General features: G+C 45.2%; 1 protein-coding gene across 2 annotated transcripts in view; it reads right to left on the bottom strand.

Annotated features, from left to right (window-relative positions):
• Vps8 (vacuolar protein sorting 8) overlaps positions 1-15,684 on the bottom strand; it is a 255,758-nt gene that overhangs the window by 80,153 nt on the left and 159,921 nt on the right. For both annotated transcript variants that reach the window (XM_084591219.1, XM_084591295.1), the window contains exons 19-24: positions 14,648-14,757; positions 14,519-14,592; positions 14,412-14,446; positions 14,295-14,361; positions 10,982-11,074; positions 209-348 (exon numbers count right to left, since the gene is read on the bottom strand). In XM_084591219.1, coding sequence (XP_084447345.1) covers positions 209-348; positions 10,982-11,074; positions 14,295-14,361; positions 14,412-14,446; positions 14,519-14,592; positions 14,648-14,757 — 519 coding nt within the window. The remainder of the gene's footprint in view (positions 1-208; positions 349-10,981; positions 11,075-14,294; positions 14,362-14,411; positions 14,447-14,518; positions 14,593-14,647; positions 14,758-15,684) is intronic.

Genomic DNA, 15,684 nt, shown 5'->3' with positions numbered 1-15,684 from the left:
TTAAAAATAAAAATAAATCACCATGTTCGTTCCCCGATATTCTTGAAGCCAATGCTGGAGTTGCATTATGGTGAGAAACATCCAACAGCAAAAGGGTTAAGTGGTTTGTTTTGCGTTAAGGGATGCTCTGGAAGTACACAGATTGTGCCTCAGCGAACATTTGATGTTGGGTCGAGCACCCAGAGTTTTCTAAGACAACAATGCTCACAAGTGGGCTTGCTCAGCAAGACTGAGGAGGTGTGCCTGGTTGATGGATGCCAAACCACCTGCCTGCAGCAAGTCAAGCAGGGCCTGCTGGCGTTCCTCATGCCGAGAGTCATCTCCGGGCTGTGTCAGGTGCTCCAACACCTACAGACCAAAAGAACAAAATGATGCCATTCCAAGCAATTGATCCACTACTCCGCATATCATGCTGCAAAACAAATAGCTATCAAATGCTATCAGTTATGAATCATATTTAGTCTTGGTTAGAATAAATGACACGTGGTGCTCAGCTACCGTCATGGTTATAACGAAATTGTAAAATGTCCATGGTTTTTTGTTACATCCAGGTTTTTGTTACATGTATTTTTCGCGTGAAGACCCAAAAGGGTGATGTAGAACGAAAACCAGATTAAGAATTGATGTAAGGGACACCATCTTGAAAGTTAAATCGAAATTATTCGAGTCATGGAAGCGGTGAAATGTTTCGCGATGATAGCGCGGCGCGACTGCAGCGGCAGCCTTCACCTCCTCTGCGATTCGCGCGTCTACGATGGAGCGAAGAAAGGAGGTGGAGAAGGAATCAGTCTGAGGGAGAGCGCGCGCATTGGCGCCGCCACTGCCGCCGCGCGCAAGCTCGCCCACCACCGTTGCCTAAGGAAGCTGTCTTTGCGCATCGTCAGCGCGCTCCGCTGTTTCCGGCTGCTGCCGATGCGCGGGAGCCCACGCGGCAGCGATGGACACGCGTTGCTCGTCCTGCGTCTTTTTTGTTATTTTTTGCCGCTTTTAAGCATGAACTATTGTAGTGCCATGATCTGACAGCAAAAGCTGCGGAGATGCGGCGTCGGCGCTGAAACGCGACACGCTGCATCAACTGTGGTCACTCGTTGCTATATAGTAGGTGTTCCTTTCACTTCAGTTCGTGTTTTATCGTCCTGAAGCTTGCAGGGTTGTGCTAAATTTCCAGTCACTCGGCAGTAGCGAAGAGACGGTCGGCGCTGCGAATTCGTTACATCAAGGTCGACCGCCGCGACATGTTCGTTACATGGAGTTTTCAAATACATGCACTCCAATGGAGGCAGTGTTGGGGAATTGAAAAACTTCGTAATATCGAGGAATTCACTACATGGAGGTTCGTTACATAGAGGTTTAACTGTATATATTCATCATCATCATTGCCCAGACTCCATCCATTGCAGGGCGAAGGCTTCTCCCCTATTACTCCATAAAATTAATCCGGTCCTATGCTAGCTGCATCCGCTTGATCTCTACAAACTTCTTAACCTCATCCACCCAGTTAACTTTCTGCCACCCCCTGCTACGCTTTCCTTCTCTTGAAATACAATTGGTTACCCTTAACGAACATTGGTTATCCTCTCTCCAAACTACATGTCCTGCCTATGTCCATTTCTTCTTGATTTCAACTGCCTTTATATTGCCTTTCTGCTTTTCCTGTCTGCGACATTAATCATTCTTTGCAATTTGTGCCCCGAGTACTTAGCAAGGCAATGTCATCAGCGAATTGCAGATCATCCCTTATCCCCAACTGCTCTAAGCCTCTGAATACTTCCTCTAAGAAGCAGTGAATAGTACTGGAGATATCGTGTACGAGAATTTAATTACTTTCTTCATAGAGAAATAAGGTTGCTGTGCAGCCACTATAGATATTGTGGAAGAAGGCCAGGTCGAGACGGCAAGGCAAGGGATGCAGCGTCTGGCGTTTATTCTGATGGACAACCAAGGCGCAAGCCACTGGTGGCGCTGCGGATGATGACGATAGTATGTACACGTGAAAGAAGATCCTTGGAAAGCTCACACAATTTTCCCAAGAGGTCGGAAGCGGCCAGCCTGGCCGCTCCTAAGGAACTGCTGCATCGCGGCGCACAAATGGTTTCAAACGAGACACATGAACTATCTCAGTGCCACGGTAACGTCGATCGGCTGGGGGATAAATAGGTGTCACTTTGAAGTTCACTGGAGAAGTTGGGCGATGACCGTGCATGGACCAAGGTAGCGGTGGTGAAATTTATCACTAAGGCCAGGGGTGCGGAGAGGTGCGTAAAGTAGTACTTCGTCACCAGGATGGTAAGACACCGCACGATGAGTAGAATCATAGCGACTCTTGCGATCTTCTTGGCAGGCTTCTGTGTTGAGGCGAGCAAGGTGACGGCATCTGGACACAAGGGATACAAACTGGGCAGGTACTGAAGTGAAGGAACAGTCGGACGTAGAGAAGAATGAACTGTCGAGAAAAGTGGTGGGAGGGCGGCCATAAACGAGGAAAAATGGAGAGTAACCGGTAGTCCACAGTACTGCTGTATTATAGGCGAATGTGACGAATGGTAAAACAGTATTCATATTTCAATGATCCGGTGTGATGTACATGGAGATCATATCCGATAAAGTGTGATGAAATCGTTCAGTCAGACCGTTAGTCTGAGGATGGTATTGTGTATGGTGTATGGTATGGTGTATTTGTATCACGTTTATATGTACAGCGGGTTGTGGAAAGATCACACTGCAATGTAGCGTTATGACAGGACTAGAGAGACGAGGACAGGACAGAGCTAGGGATGGGTCGCTCCGGAGCAAGCCGGATCTTCGGAGCCACTCCTTTCAAAGAGCGGGTGAGCCATTTGCTCCACAAAGTCGGAGCCAGATCCGCCGGAGCCATCAGATCTTTCGGAGAGCTGGTTGCTGGTTCTCTCGTTCAGTGAACCTTTCCGTCACAGGCGGGTGCGACTCCCTTTTTCGCAAGATTCACAATCCTCGCCCCTCAGCTGTCTTTTTAGCGGAGTGCGCCGTTCTTTTGGAGAGCGAGTGAAGTGCTTCTTTTGCTTTTGTCTATGGATGGAGATCTACTAGATGGCTGAACGGTGGTTCTTTTAAAAGCCGGTTCTCTCTCGTTCAGTGAGCCTTGTCTGTCGGAGCCGGGTGAGATTTTTCAAAATGCAAAGCAAAAAAGCCTTGTTAGTGTCACAACCAACCCACTGCCTTCGGATCTTCCCACAGGTACCACAGGCGCACTGCTGCTAATGCCCGCACCTTTTTTTTTTTTTTTTTTTTTTTTTTTTTTTTTTTGCAGCATTGTGGTTTCGTTCCATGCCGACGAGTGGGAACCGGTACTCGTACTCGTCTGCTGTGTAAAGCGGTCCGCAGCAATCCCTTTAGCTCTATATGCGTAATATAATGTGACACCCGATGCCATTGAAGGGGGGAGTAAAGAAGCCTTAATTGGCAAAGAATGGAGCCGTTCATTGCCATGCTGCTGTTCGAACGATGTCTCACGACACTCATCGGTCGTGCATTGTTTGCTGGTGCAACACCACCATTTGAAGACGAAGTCCTTCGTGTTTCAAAAGACATTCGAATGTGCAGTTTACTCTTTTGATGAAATAGCGCGTAGGACGAGGAAGAAGATAGAAGGGGACACAGAGAGCACTGACTACAACTATTATACATCTGATCGGAAGAGAAGTGAAAAAAGTCAGTGGGAGGTAAGAAGACGGAAATAATAACCATATGCCCGTCGCGCTCGTCGCACAACTGCCGTTTGCGCCAAACACAAAGCAGCATCGCACCGGCAGAAACAAGACAGTTTCCGTTCTGCCATCCAATGCCTCCTTACTGACGATGCGCGAACAAGGCGAGGCGCCGAGAAGCCAGCGTGCCGAAGCACAGTGAAAAAAAAAAAAAATAGAGAGAGAGAGAAAATGCGAGCCAGCGTTTGTCCTCTAGGGATTTTTGTCGGGACGAATGTAACAGACTGTTATTCATTAATTCTGGAGAAATATTAATACTAAAAGAACGCATAAAAAAAAAATGGGGCCCACGTGTCCATCACGGCATTAAAGGCGTAAGGTACAGCTAGATCGTTGCTATGGCCTCTTTATCATTCAGGCACCGTCCTGTTTATCCCATTTACACTTTTCTTGACAAAAAAAGAATATCATTTACTAGTCCCTTAGTGCATTCAACAAATCGGTTTTTATGCAGCGTGTTGCATCCATGAGTTGGCTCCGTCACGGGGTTACTGACGGGGCTAAATATTGACAGCGAGCAAAAAGCGAAGAAGGATACTCGCATCTCAAAACGTTGTGCTATCTTTTTTAGGTTATGTGACGTCAGTATGTACTGAATAACAACTGTTTTCCACTGCTTGTTGTAGTTATCAGTAAGCTGGCTATGTCTGCATTTTCTTTTCCTGCCCAAGCACGGACGCAGTTAGAAATATATATGAATATGTATGAACCCATGGTTAGCTGCAGGGAAAGGCCGGGCGTCAGGGGATCGAGTCCAATGTTGTCGTACTCCAAGCGTGCTTGGTACGCGGTGTTTATATATATAGATATATATATATTGTAAGCACTGTGAGTGAACTACATCTTCATCTGAGCGTAACCATCATCGGTCATCGTGTCGTGGGAAGAAGACGAAGTGTTGTGTTGATGAGCATCAGCTAGTCGTTAGCTGCTGCTCATCAACACAACACTCTTCTTCCCACGTCCTACGTCCCCTTCTGCCGGTCTCTTGCAACCTCTAACTTCTCCTTTCACGCCTTTCGAAGTCGTCGGAATCGACTTGTATGGACTCCTGCCCTTGACCCCAGCTGGCAACCGCTGGGTCGTTACTGCCATTGACCACCTCACCCGATACGCTGAAACCGCAGCACTTCCTTCCGGCTCCGCTTCCGAAATCGCCAACTTCTTCCTCCACACCATACTTCGTCGCCACGGTGCCCCTCGCCTCCTCCTTAGCGATTGTGGCAAGTCGTTCCTCTCCACCGTCCTCGCCGCAGTGCTTCATGCTTCAGGCACGGTGCACAAAACTACACCTCCTTACCACCCTCAGACCAATGGCCTCACAGAACGCTTTCATCGTACCCTTTCTGATATACTATCCACCTACATTCACCCTCAGCACAACTGGGACTCTTTACTCACCTTTGTCATAATCATCATCATCAGCCTGGCTATACCCACTGCAAGGCTAAGGCCTCTACCATATTTCTCCAATTAACCCGGTTCTCTACTAGCTGCATCCACTTGACTCCTGCAAACTTCTAAACCTCATCCGCCTGCCTAACTTTCTGCCGCCCCCTGCTACGCTTTCCTTCCCTTGGAATCCAGTTTTGTTACCCTAAGCGACCATCGGTTATCCTCTTTTCGCACTACATGTCTTGCCCATGCCCATTTCTTCTTCTTGATTTCCATTAGAATGTCAGTGACTTGAGTTATTTCTCTCACCCACTCTGCACGCTTCCTATCTCTTAACGTTGTCTCTACCACTTTTCTTTCCATAGCCCTTTGCGTTGTCCTCAACTTTAGTAGAACCCTCTTTGTTAGCTTCCACGTTTCAGTCCCATAGGTAAGTACAGGTAAGATGCAACTGTTGTATGCTTTCCTCTTGAGCGATACCGATAAGCTGCTAGTCATAATCTGCGAGTATTTGCCAAATGCGCTCCATCCCAATCTTATTCTTCTTATTTCCCTTTCATGGTCCGGATGTGCGGTTACTACCTGTCCTAAGTAGACATATTCGCCTATTACTTCCAGTGCTACGCTACCTACCGTAAACTGCTGTTCCTTCCCGAGGCCGTTGAACATTACCTTAGTCTTCTGCATATTGATTTTTAAGCCGACCTTTCTACTTTTCCTGTCTAGGTCATCAATCATTATTTGCAGTTCATCCCCCAAGTTACTTAGCAAGGCAATGTCATCACCTTTGTAACCTTCGCCTACAACATTGCTGTTCAACGAACCACCACCTACTCTCCGTTTTTTTTCTTTTTATGGCTGCCATCCTACCTTATCCCTCGGAGCATCTTTCTTCTCAGCTTCCAATCTTCTGCCGCGCCTTCCCACGAACAGTTCATGTCTCGTATCACCCACTGCCGTGATCGTGCCCGCCTTCAAACTTCCAGGAAAAGCACGTATGATACGACCCATCGCTCAGTGTCTTACTGCCCTGAAGACGAAGTGCTACTCTGGAAACCTACTCGCATCCCCGGCCTGTGTGAAAAGTTTCTGAGCCATTTTATTGGACTGTACACGGTTCAAGAACAAACTTCACACCTGCATCGCCTGTTTGCGATCGTCGGTGTCGCGGCACCGAGATTGTGCACGTGTCGTGTTTGAAACACTTTAATCGCCGACCTTGAGATTTAATTTGCAACTAAGATGGTCGCTTTCATTCGGGAGGGGGAATGTTGTAAGCACTGTGAGTGAACTTCATCTTCGTCTGAGCGTAATCATCATCGGTCATCGTGTCGTGGGAAGAAGACGAAGTGTTGTGTTGATGAGCATTGGCCTATCTGAACCTTCTTCTCCTTCTGCTTGCTGTATCACGTGAGGGCAAAAATTGATTTTAGTTTTTATTACTATTAATGTATATATATATAAGATCCGGCCCCTCCTGAGCGACCCACTCACCTCTACAGATGTAAGTGAGCCAGTGAGCCGTTCAAGTAAGCCGGCTCACTTTAATGAGCGGGGGCCGCTCCGATCCGCTCACTAAAGTGAGCAGTCTTGCCCATCTCTAGACAGAGCTACAACTTACAACTGAATAGAATCGTACGACAAAAAAATTTGGAGTGGATAGCGTCTTCTCAGCTCCACTCAAGCTTGCAAGGCTATGTGCTTTAGTAGACCATGAAAGGGATAAAAAATCAGTATGTAGCGTTAATCACAAGAATCCGCACGTCTGATGCGCCACTGGGGTTGTTTATCGGATCCCTTTCCGCTGTGGGAGTGTGTACATTGGGCAGATGCCTAAATGTGAAACTGAGTGAACATGCTTCTTCACTTTGTCAACTGATGAGCATTTGCCTAAGCACTGCAAGAGCTGCAAAAACTGCTTTCCCCTCCTGAACCATACCAAGATCATTGCAAGCGGTACAGGTAAATTGGCGAGGGAAATCTTCGAAGCGCATGAGATTGCGAAATGCAGTAGTGACACGTGCATTAGTACACCTGTTTATCTTCTGGAAAAAGAAAAAAGTTTTTAATACATACTTGAGGTTGCACCTCATATCATGAGCGATAACTGTTGGTTTTTTCGTCTTTATTTCGTGTTTTAGATTACCAATGAAGACATCAATTTTTCTAGGTATGCGCAGGCGTATTGTTGCTTACTGATGGGACGTTTTTTCATCGTACAATTCCATTCAGTTGTAAGTTGTAGCTCTGTCCTGTCCTCTTCTCTCTAGTCCTGTCTTAACGCTACCTTTTTTGCTGAACTATGTCTGACCAACTGGCCCCTCAGTATACTCTGTTAAAAGGCAGAGCATGCCGAACAGCACATAGTGAACATTGTGCGCCACAGCTGGAAAGCTGAACAAAAAAAAAAGCCTCGTCTTCACCACACCACAGCTGACGGTGGGATAAGTGAAACACCCTGAAGACTCCGTGCCACTAAGAGCAATCAATTCTACTGAATTCAATGGCAGTTGTTTTTCATCGATATCATGTGCATTCTGTGAAGCCATTACAAGTCTGGATGTGCTTCCCTCTTCCATCTCTGAGGGTCTGCTTTTCGCCACATTTTGCACCCAATGCCCTCGATGCGTTCATTGGAACCCATACCTCCTCTTGCTGAAAGAGTAGTGCTCTCATAACCAGAGCCGCAGAAGCACACCACCAAGCTGCCTTGATATGCAACTAGTTGCCCTCCATAGTAATTGAGGGACCTTGAGCTTGGTATGTGGTAACCATCGCAAACTCCTGTACTCGGACAAAGATAGTTGTTTAAAAGATGACTTTCTCCTAGCGAGGCTGCTGATTCGGAAAGGCCGCTGAACAAAGAAGCCCCACACAACAAGGCTATTTAGGATGCCATGTACAGAGAGATTACGAACTAGCGAACAGCTCATCATCACGGGTTCAACCAATGCATAGCCTACAGGCGCAAGTCACTTCCGACTACATTGCAATTTTTTCAAGTCCACGACTATCACGATAACACACACACGAAATTGCCAGTGCTTTTCTAAAGCCTGAGCAGTACAATTATATTCAGTAGCCTGCGAAAAAAAATATCATCTTTTCGAATTAGAAAAACAAACATTATTATAACCGAAATTTTGTCAACTCTAGTTATAGCTGAAGCTAGCTAGTTGTAAACTTATCAGCTCTGTCAGTTCAGTCGTGTCCGACTCTTCGTGACCCTATGAACCATGTCACGCCACGCTTTCCGGTCTCTCACTATCTTCCTAGCGTCACATAACTTCATCTGCAGCGCCTCGAGGATGACATCTAACCATCGCGTTCGCTGCCTACCCCTTCTCCAGTGACCCTCAACCTTTCCCAACATCAAATCTTTCTCCAGCGACTCCTCTCTTCTCATCAGATGACCAAAGTAGCTGAGCTTTAACTTTAGAATTTGACCCTCCAATGAGCAGTCAGGGTTTATGGTCGACAATATCGACTGATTGATCTTCTGGCAGTCCAAGGAACTCTCAAGAGTCTCTACCAGCACCACAATTCAAACTCGTCAATTCTTTGGCTGTCAGCCTTCTTCACAGTCCAACTCCCGTATCCATACATCACAACTGGAAAGGCCATAGCACGAGTTATATGGATCTTGGTTGGCAGACTAATGTCTCTGCTCTTTACTAGGCGGTCAAGGCTAACCATGGCTCTCTTACCCAGAAGCAGGCGTCTCCTAATTTCATGGCTGCAGTCTCCTTCCGGGGTAATCTTGGAGCCCAAGAAGAGAAAATCTGTCACAGCTTCCACTTCTTGTCCCTTGATGCTCCAGGACTTGATAGGGCAAGACGCCATGATCTTTGTCTCTTTAATGTTCAGTTTAAGCCCAAACTTCTCACTCTCTTCTCGTATGCGCATCAGAAGTCTCTTGAGTTCCACTTCACTTTCTGCCATTAAAGTGGTATCATCCGCATATCTAAGGTTGTTGATACGCTTTCCAGCAATCTTCCCTCCAGCTGAAGACTCGTCCAGACCGGCCTTCCTCATGATGCACTCTGCATATAGGTTAAATAGGCAGGGCAACAGTATGCAGCCTTGTCTCACTCCTTTCTCAATCGAAAACCAATCAGTAAGACCTTGCCCAGTTCTGACTGTGGCCTCTTGTCCTTCATACAGGTTCCTGAGGAGACAGATGAGGTGAATTGGAACTCCCATCTCTTGGAGAGCTTGCCATAATCTGCTGTGATCTACGCAGTCAAGCGCTTTCGCATAATCAATAAAGCAGAAGTAGATGGGTTTCTGGAACTCTCTTACTTTTTCCATGATCTAGCGAAGGTTGACAATCTGGTCTCTAGTTCCTCTGCCCTTGCGATACCCAGCTTGCACGTCCGGAAGCTCCCGATCCACATACTGCTGCAGCCTACCTTGGAGGATTTTCAACATCACCTTGCTAGCGTGCGAAATAAGCGCGATCGTGCGGTAGTTGGAACAATCTTTGGCACTGCCTTTCTTTGGAATGGGGATGTAAACTGACCTCCTCCAATCCTGTGGCCACTGCAGGGTTGTCCAAATTTACGGACATAATATATACAGAACGTTAACAGCGTAATGGTTGAGGTTTTGAAGCAACTCAGCTGGAATGCCATCAATTCTGCTAGCTTTGTTCTTAGCAAGGCTGGCTAAGGCCCATTCAACTTCACTCTTCAGAATGCCCGGCTCGAGATCAGTAATCACAACCGTCTTATGTTGGGTTTGCACATCCGGGTCCTTCTTGTATAATTCTGTGTATTCCTGCCACCTCTTCTTTATCTCTGAGGCTTCAGTGAGGTCCTTGCCTCGTTTGTCCTTTATCACGCCCAGCTTAGCACAGAAGCTTCCTTTGATATCTTTGATTGTCTTATACAGAGCTCCTGTGTTCCTCAATTGGCTGTTGTCCTCAACTGTTTGGCACTGTATGTTCAGGAAGGCATTCTTATCTCTTCTTGCTATTTTCTGAAAATCCGCATTGAAAACCTTGTATCTTTCTCTTTCCCCCATAACTTTTGCCATCCTCCTTTCCTTGTAAACTTATACAGTATGACAAATTAACGGCTTGCTGTAGTGCTAAACATGAGAAATTGTACTTCCAAGTTTTCTTATTCATATATTTGTTTTGCAAAGGTTGTCATTGTTGATGTCAATGATTCTCAATTACCTTTCCCGCTAACCGTTTTCAAACATGACACAGTGATTTTACTACTTTACACCCTCGAAAAACAAAAGCCTGGCTCTCCTGAAGTTGCTGCCATGAACACAATAAAGTTAAATTTAGAGTGCAATTCTGCCAAGGCTGCGTACAAGAGGAGTCCTTTATAAAGCCGCCATACTGGATTACTTAGGCACCCTCTCTAGGTTGAAAAATTAATAGATGATCACTTTTCACAAGGTAATGACATAACAGAAGAGCTATGATCACAAGCCTACACAAGTTGCCCCAGTATCTTCAGCTATATTCAGGCAGAGGCAGAAGAAAGATCAAACAAGTACTAAAAGGTTACGAAGCTACACAATAAAAAAAAAAATGTCCACTCATAAATTGCGTTTTAAACTACACTTCAAATAACTTTATATTCAAGGACCCCATGAAGCAAATGTCTTCTGCAGATGATGTAGCATTCAAAGAGTGCGAAAAGTGTAGTCCGTCCATTCACAATGCTCATGTAATATGTGCAAGCATCTGAAGACAGCACTAACTTCCCTTGGAGGCCAAATTAATGAGAGCTTACTGCACTTTACTGCATTGATTTCTGCTAGTACTTGCATTCTGCAGCATAGAACAACAGAGAATGCGAAGATGGTGTTTGTCTCCGACCCACCTGTTGGAAGAGAAGCCGGTTCACAACCAGCCTGTTATCCGGTCGTGCCAACTGTCTTGCCAGGAAGGTGAAGAGAGCGCCCACCTGCGTAGGCTTCACCCACCATAGTTTAAAGTGAACATGTGAATATAAAAGCGTGTCCCGAATGAGCTCTAATGACATGTACAAACATTACAACAAGTTTTGCTAGCTGGCAGACAACTACAGTACAACTGCAGAATGTAAAAAATGGGGTCACATAACATGGGTATGGTAAAAGGTCCTAATACCACTGCTGTTATTAACCCGAGGGCTCATGACGAGCAGAGATCGTCATGGCTTTTCCGCAATGTTTCAAGGGGCTTTTGGCGAGCCCAGCTCGTCAAATGGTACTTTACTGCATAAAACAGATGGCAGCATGGGTCCCATCATTTGCGTTTTCTTTGAATGCGATTTTGAACACTAGATGGCGGAATGCATGCATCCTGTTTCCCGCGTTTTCTAACAAACATGGCATCATCCTTGCATGGATCTGGTGCGGGAGATCATTCTGCATCGGATGTTAGTGCAAGTGGGACTGATGCCGTTTTTTATTCCTCAAATGGAGAAGACAGTGATGACGTTTTTACCGACAGCGAGTCTCAAGCGGAACACAGCAGCGATAACACGATGGCGAGCTGCCGTGAATGGTGCCGGATAGACCGGGACAATATCCCAGCTCGACCTCCGCGATTTGCCTGCAAAAGTTCTTCAAAACTAAAGCTCACAGTAGGTTCTCCTCCCCAACCACTGGAGCTCTTTGAAGCATACTTCGATGATGAGCTCCTTGAAGTTACTGTTGTGGAGACAAACCGGTACGCCTCTCAGCTGCTGAATTCTAGTAAGCTGGGCAAGCACTCTCACTTCCGAAAATGGTATCCAGTTATGCGTGTTTCTCTTAGCCTACTATTGCTTCAAGACAAAATTTCGGATATTCGGACAACCCTAGGAAAAAGCATATACTGGCTGTTTTGTTTTAAAAGGTCCAAAATTTTGAGACAAAGTTAACTGGCTCTAGATTTATTTCAGTCCTCAAGCTATACCAAGGAGGTTATAAAAAACTGCTGAAGTGGAAGGCCCCTATGCTAGCCAATGGGCTGGAGTGAAGCCTGCAGCGGCCATCTTGAGGGGGGCAAGAAGCGGCCTGCTAAACGCTGGGGAGCGCTGTTCACCAGCGTTGCAAGTGCGTTACAAGTGTTTAAAGGACTAAGTTTTGAGGGGGTAGACGAGCCGTACGTGAAAGTGCTGGAAGATACATATAGTGGCTGCACAACAACCATAGTTCTGCATAAAGAAACAAAATTCCCATGAAGAAATGTGATAGGAAAGGAGACACGATCTCCCCAGTAATATTCACAGCTTGCTTAGAGGAAGTATTCAGACTTGGAATGGGAGCAGTTAGGGCTAAGGGTAGATGGAGCATACCTCAGTAATCTACGATTCGCTGATGACATTGCCTTGCTAAGTAACTCAGGGGATGAATTGCAAAGAATGATTGATGACCTAGACAGGAAAAGTAGAAAGGTAGGCTTGAAAATCAATATGCAGAAGACTAAGGTAATGTTCAACAGCCTCGGGAAGGAACAGCAGTTTATGTTAGGTAGCGAAGCACTGGAAGTAGTAGGCAAATATGTCTACTTAGGATAGGTACTAACCGCAGATCCGGACCATGAAAAGGAAATAAGAAGAATAAGATTGGGATGGAGCGCATTTGGCAAGCACTCACAGATTATGCCTAGCAGCTTACCGGTATCGCTCAAGAGGAAAGTATACAACAGTTGCATCTTATCTGTACTCACCTATGGGGCTGAAATGTGGAGGCTAACCAAGAGGGTTCTACTTAAGTTGAGGACAACTCAGAGGGCTATGGAACGAAAAATGGTAGGGGTAACATTAAGAGATAGGAAGCGTGCAGAGTGGGTCAGAGAAATAATTCAAGTTACTGACATTCTAGTAAAAATAAAGAAGAAGAAATGGGCATGGGCAGGACATGTAGTGCGAAGAGAGGATAACCGATGGTCGCTTAGGGTAACAAACTGGATTCCAAGGGAAGGAAAGCGTAGTAGGGGGCGGCAGAAAGTTAGGTGGGCGGATGAGATTAAGAAGTTCGCAGGGGTCAAGTGGATGCAGCTAGCACAGAACCGGGTTAAGTGGAGAAATGTGGGAGAGGCCTTTGCCCTGCAGTGGGTATAGTCAGGCTGATGATGATATGATGAAGTTTTGATGCAATGCTGTGGGCTATCAGATGAACCATACTGGACATCTCCTGATCGATTTGAACCACCTGGATTTTTAAAGATCTCGATGATATCCGAGTACTGCGCGTTTTTAGCTCTACTCAGGCAAAAGTCACAGCTCTACCTCAATGTCAAACCTTTGAGTCAAGCCATAGCAACACAAGTATTACATAGTTGCGTAGCTTATGTCAAGTATAACAGTGCTGAATAATTTGTGTCTTAATTAGATATAGTCAATTAACTGCTATTAAACTCTGGACATTATGCAACATCATCGAGTCATATCGTTAGATAGCTGATGTCGAGTATAATTGTACTGCATTATTTCTAGGCCCTAATTAATTACTGCTAATTACCTAATTGTGAATAAAAATCAAATTCACACTATAGCTACAAGTCGTATATCGTTGGATATTTTATTCAGAGTATAATTGCACTGAACTAACTGCACATCATAATTATTTACCACTAATTAGTTAACTGGGATTAAAAACCAAAATGTATGCTATACTTTCAAGTCATACATCGTAGCGTAGCTTATATCGAGTATGGTTGTAATAAACTAATGCCATTGCACTACACTAAGGTCCTAATTCCGATGATTAGTAATGAGGATTAAAATTCAGCATTATTCTACAATGTATCACTGAAACGACCTCGACGAATAGGATCCAAAATCAAAGGCTAAACAACTCAAAAGCCGAACAAAATATAGCTAATGCTCGTCCGTGGGGTGGGAGTAAATTGGAGTTAAATAAATCTCAAGTCTTTATGCCCAACTGAAACAAAGCATTCATCAATAGACGACACCAGCCATGCTACTATAGTCCAGTTAAGTCTTCTGTGCCAGAGTTGGACCCCGACCGCCGCCAGTTGCATTTAAATGGACTGTCAGTGCACATTTCACAGGTGGTCGAAATTACTCCGGAGGCCTCCACTATGGGACGTTAAACCCCACAAACCAATTGTCTTTTTTTTGCCAATGTGGCAGGTCACTCAAATTGCAATATATGCTAGGCCATTTTTAGATGTAAACACAAACAACCTTTCTAGCTCACCGAGAATCCCTCACTCTGAACCATAATCTGGAGTAGGATGTCCACCAGTCGTTGTTTCTGTGCCAGCCTGCATGAGGGAGTTGCATGTAGAGCAGTAAAGCAAAGCAGCCTTCTTACCCTGCTTCTGTAGCAAACTCGGGCTCCTCAAAGGCCTGCACACACCAGAAAAGCCATTAGCACTGGCCTCTTGCTGTTGTGTTTTTACTTTTCAACTGTTTACGTACCAAGGCCAGCACGTTGAGGAATTCCCGGGTGCTGAAGTGAAGCAACGCTCTCAAATAAGGGAATGTGGCATCATCTGCAGGAAACAAGAGCAGCATGAAATTGGCAGCAGCCTCCCTGCAATGTCTTACCGTTTGCACCCCGAAGGGATGTGATGCACTGAAACACGTCCTTCTTGACCACTGGTGCCAATTCTGCGCTGAGTTCCCCATGCGGGTAGCCTCGGCCCGCCAGGCAGCAGCTGCAATCAATACACACCGCTATTTTTGTTTCTTTTGCAGCTTGAGGACAAAAATTACCTTTCCCTAAATGTTTGGGCTCAAATTTCGCAGAGGTGGCATTTTTTGTTGTATATACTTTTAGGTGGGGTGAGGTGGTCAGAATTAATGCCTCATAGTCTGATGCGAAAACTTTCATACCAGTAAGCTTGCACTCATTGGAGGAACCAATGTTTTACCGCAAGGCTGTAACACAGAACTTATTAATAGATTAATATGATTCTGCTTCTTTCAATACACCATAAAATAAATTGCAGTCTGTTCCATCAAGTTATGTAAGAAGTGAGTATCCTGAAATCTAATTTCATTCTCCAATACTACAACATAAGCTGCAGCCAATTTTTGAGCAAACAAACTCATTCAAGTACAGTTTTTTCCCTCAATCTGAATACGCTTCCTAACTTGCTTTTCAAAGCTTCTAGCTTCAGCAAGGTATTAGAGGAACATTTCCTTGGTTAGGTGTAGCTTTTCAAACGACTGTTTTGCTCAATTTATGGTACACTGTATTTTCGATGCCCAAAGAACACTCCTGTTTGGGCCAAAGCTGGCACGAGTAAATTGTAAGATTAAATAAATACTATAAGTCAATATAATGTAACTTCACTAATTCTCACAGCCACTGCAAAATGGTTGAGGCTAATTAAGTGGTTTTTTCATTTGCGTTAATATTCATAATTACTGCTTCGGTAGCTTAAAGGTATACTGAATAAAAAAATTGCCACCGAGATTTCTAGCGCACATGGTAGCTATCGCATTGAGGGTGACCAAAACAACACACTTTATGTACAGAAATGAGCGGAAAGTATTTTAATGAATATTTCTCAAATCGCCGCATCTAGCGGTCTCCTGTGAAAGTTATGACAAAACCGGATATCACGTCACTTTTACGA

Source organism: Amblyomma maculatum, chromosome 1 (genome assembly GCF_055883805.1).
Source record: "Amblyomma maculatum isolate TAMU_Amacu chromosome 1, ASM5588380v1, whole genome shotgun sequence".
NCBI classification, from domain to species: Eukaryota; Metazoa; Arthropoda; class Arachnida; order Ixodida; family Ixodidae; genus Amblyomma; species Amblyomma maculatum.
The sequence above is the reverse complement of the archived record's forward strand: the minus strand, read 5'-3'. Positions and strand labels throughout refer to the sequence as shown.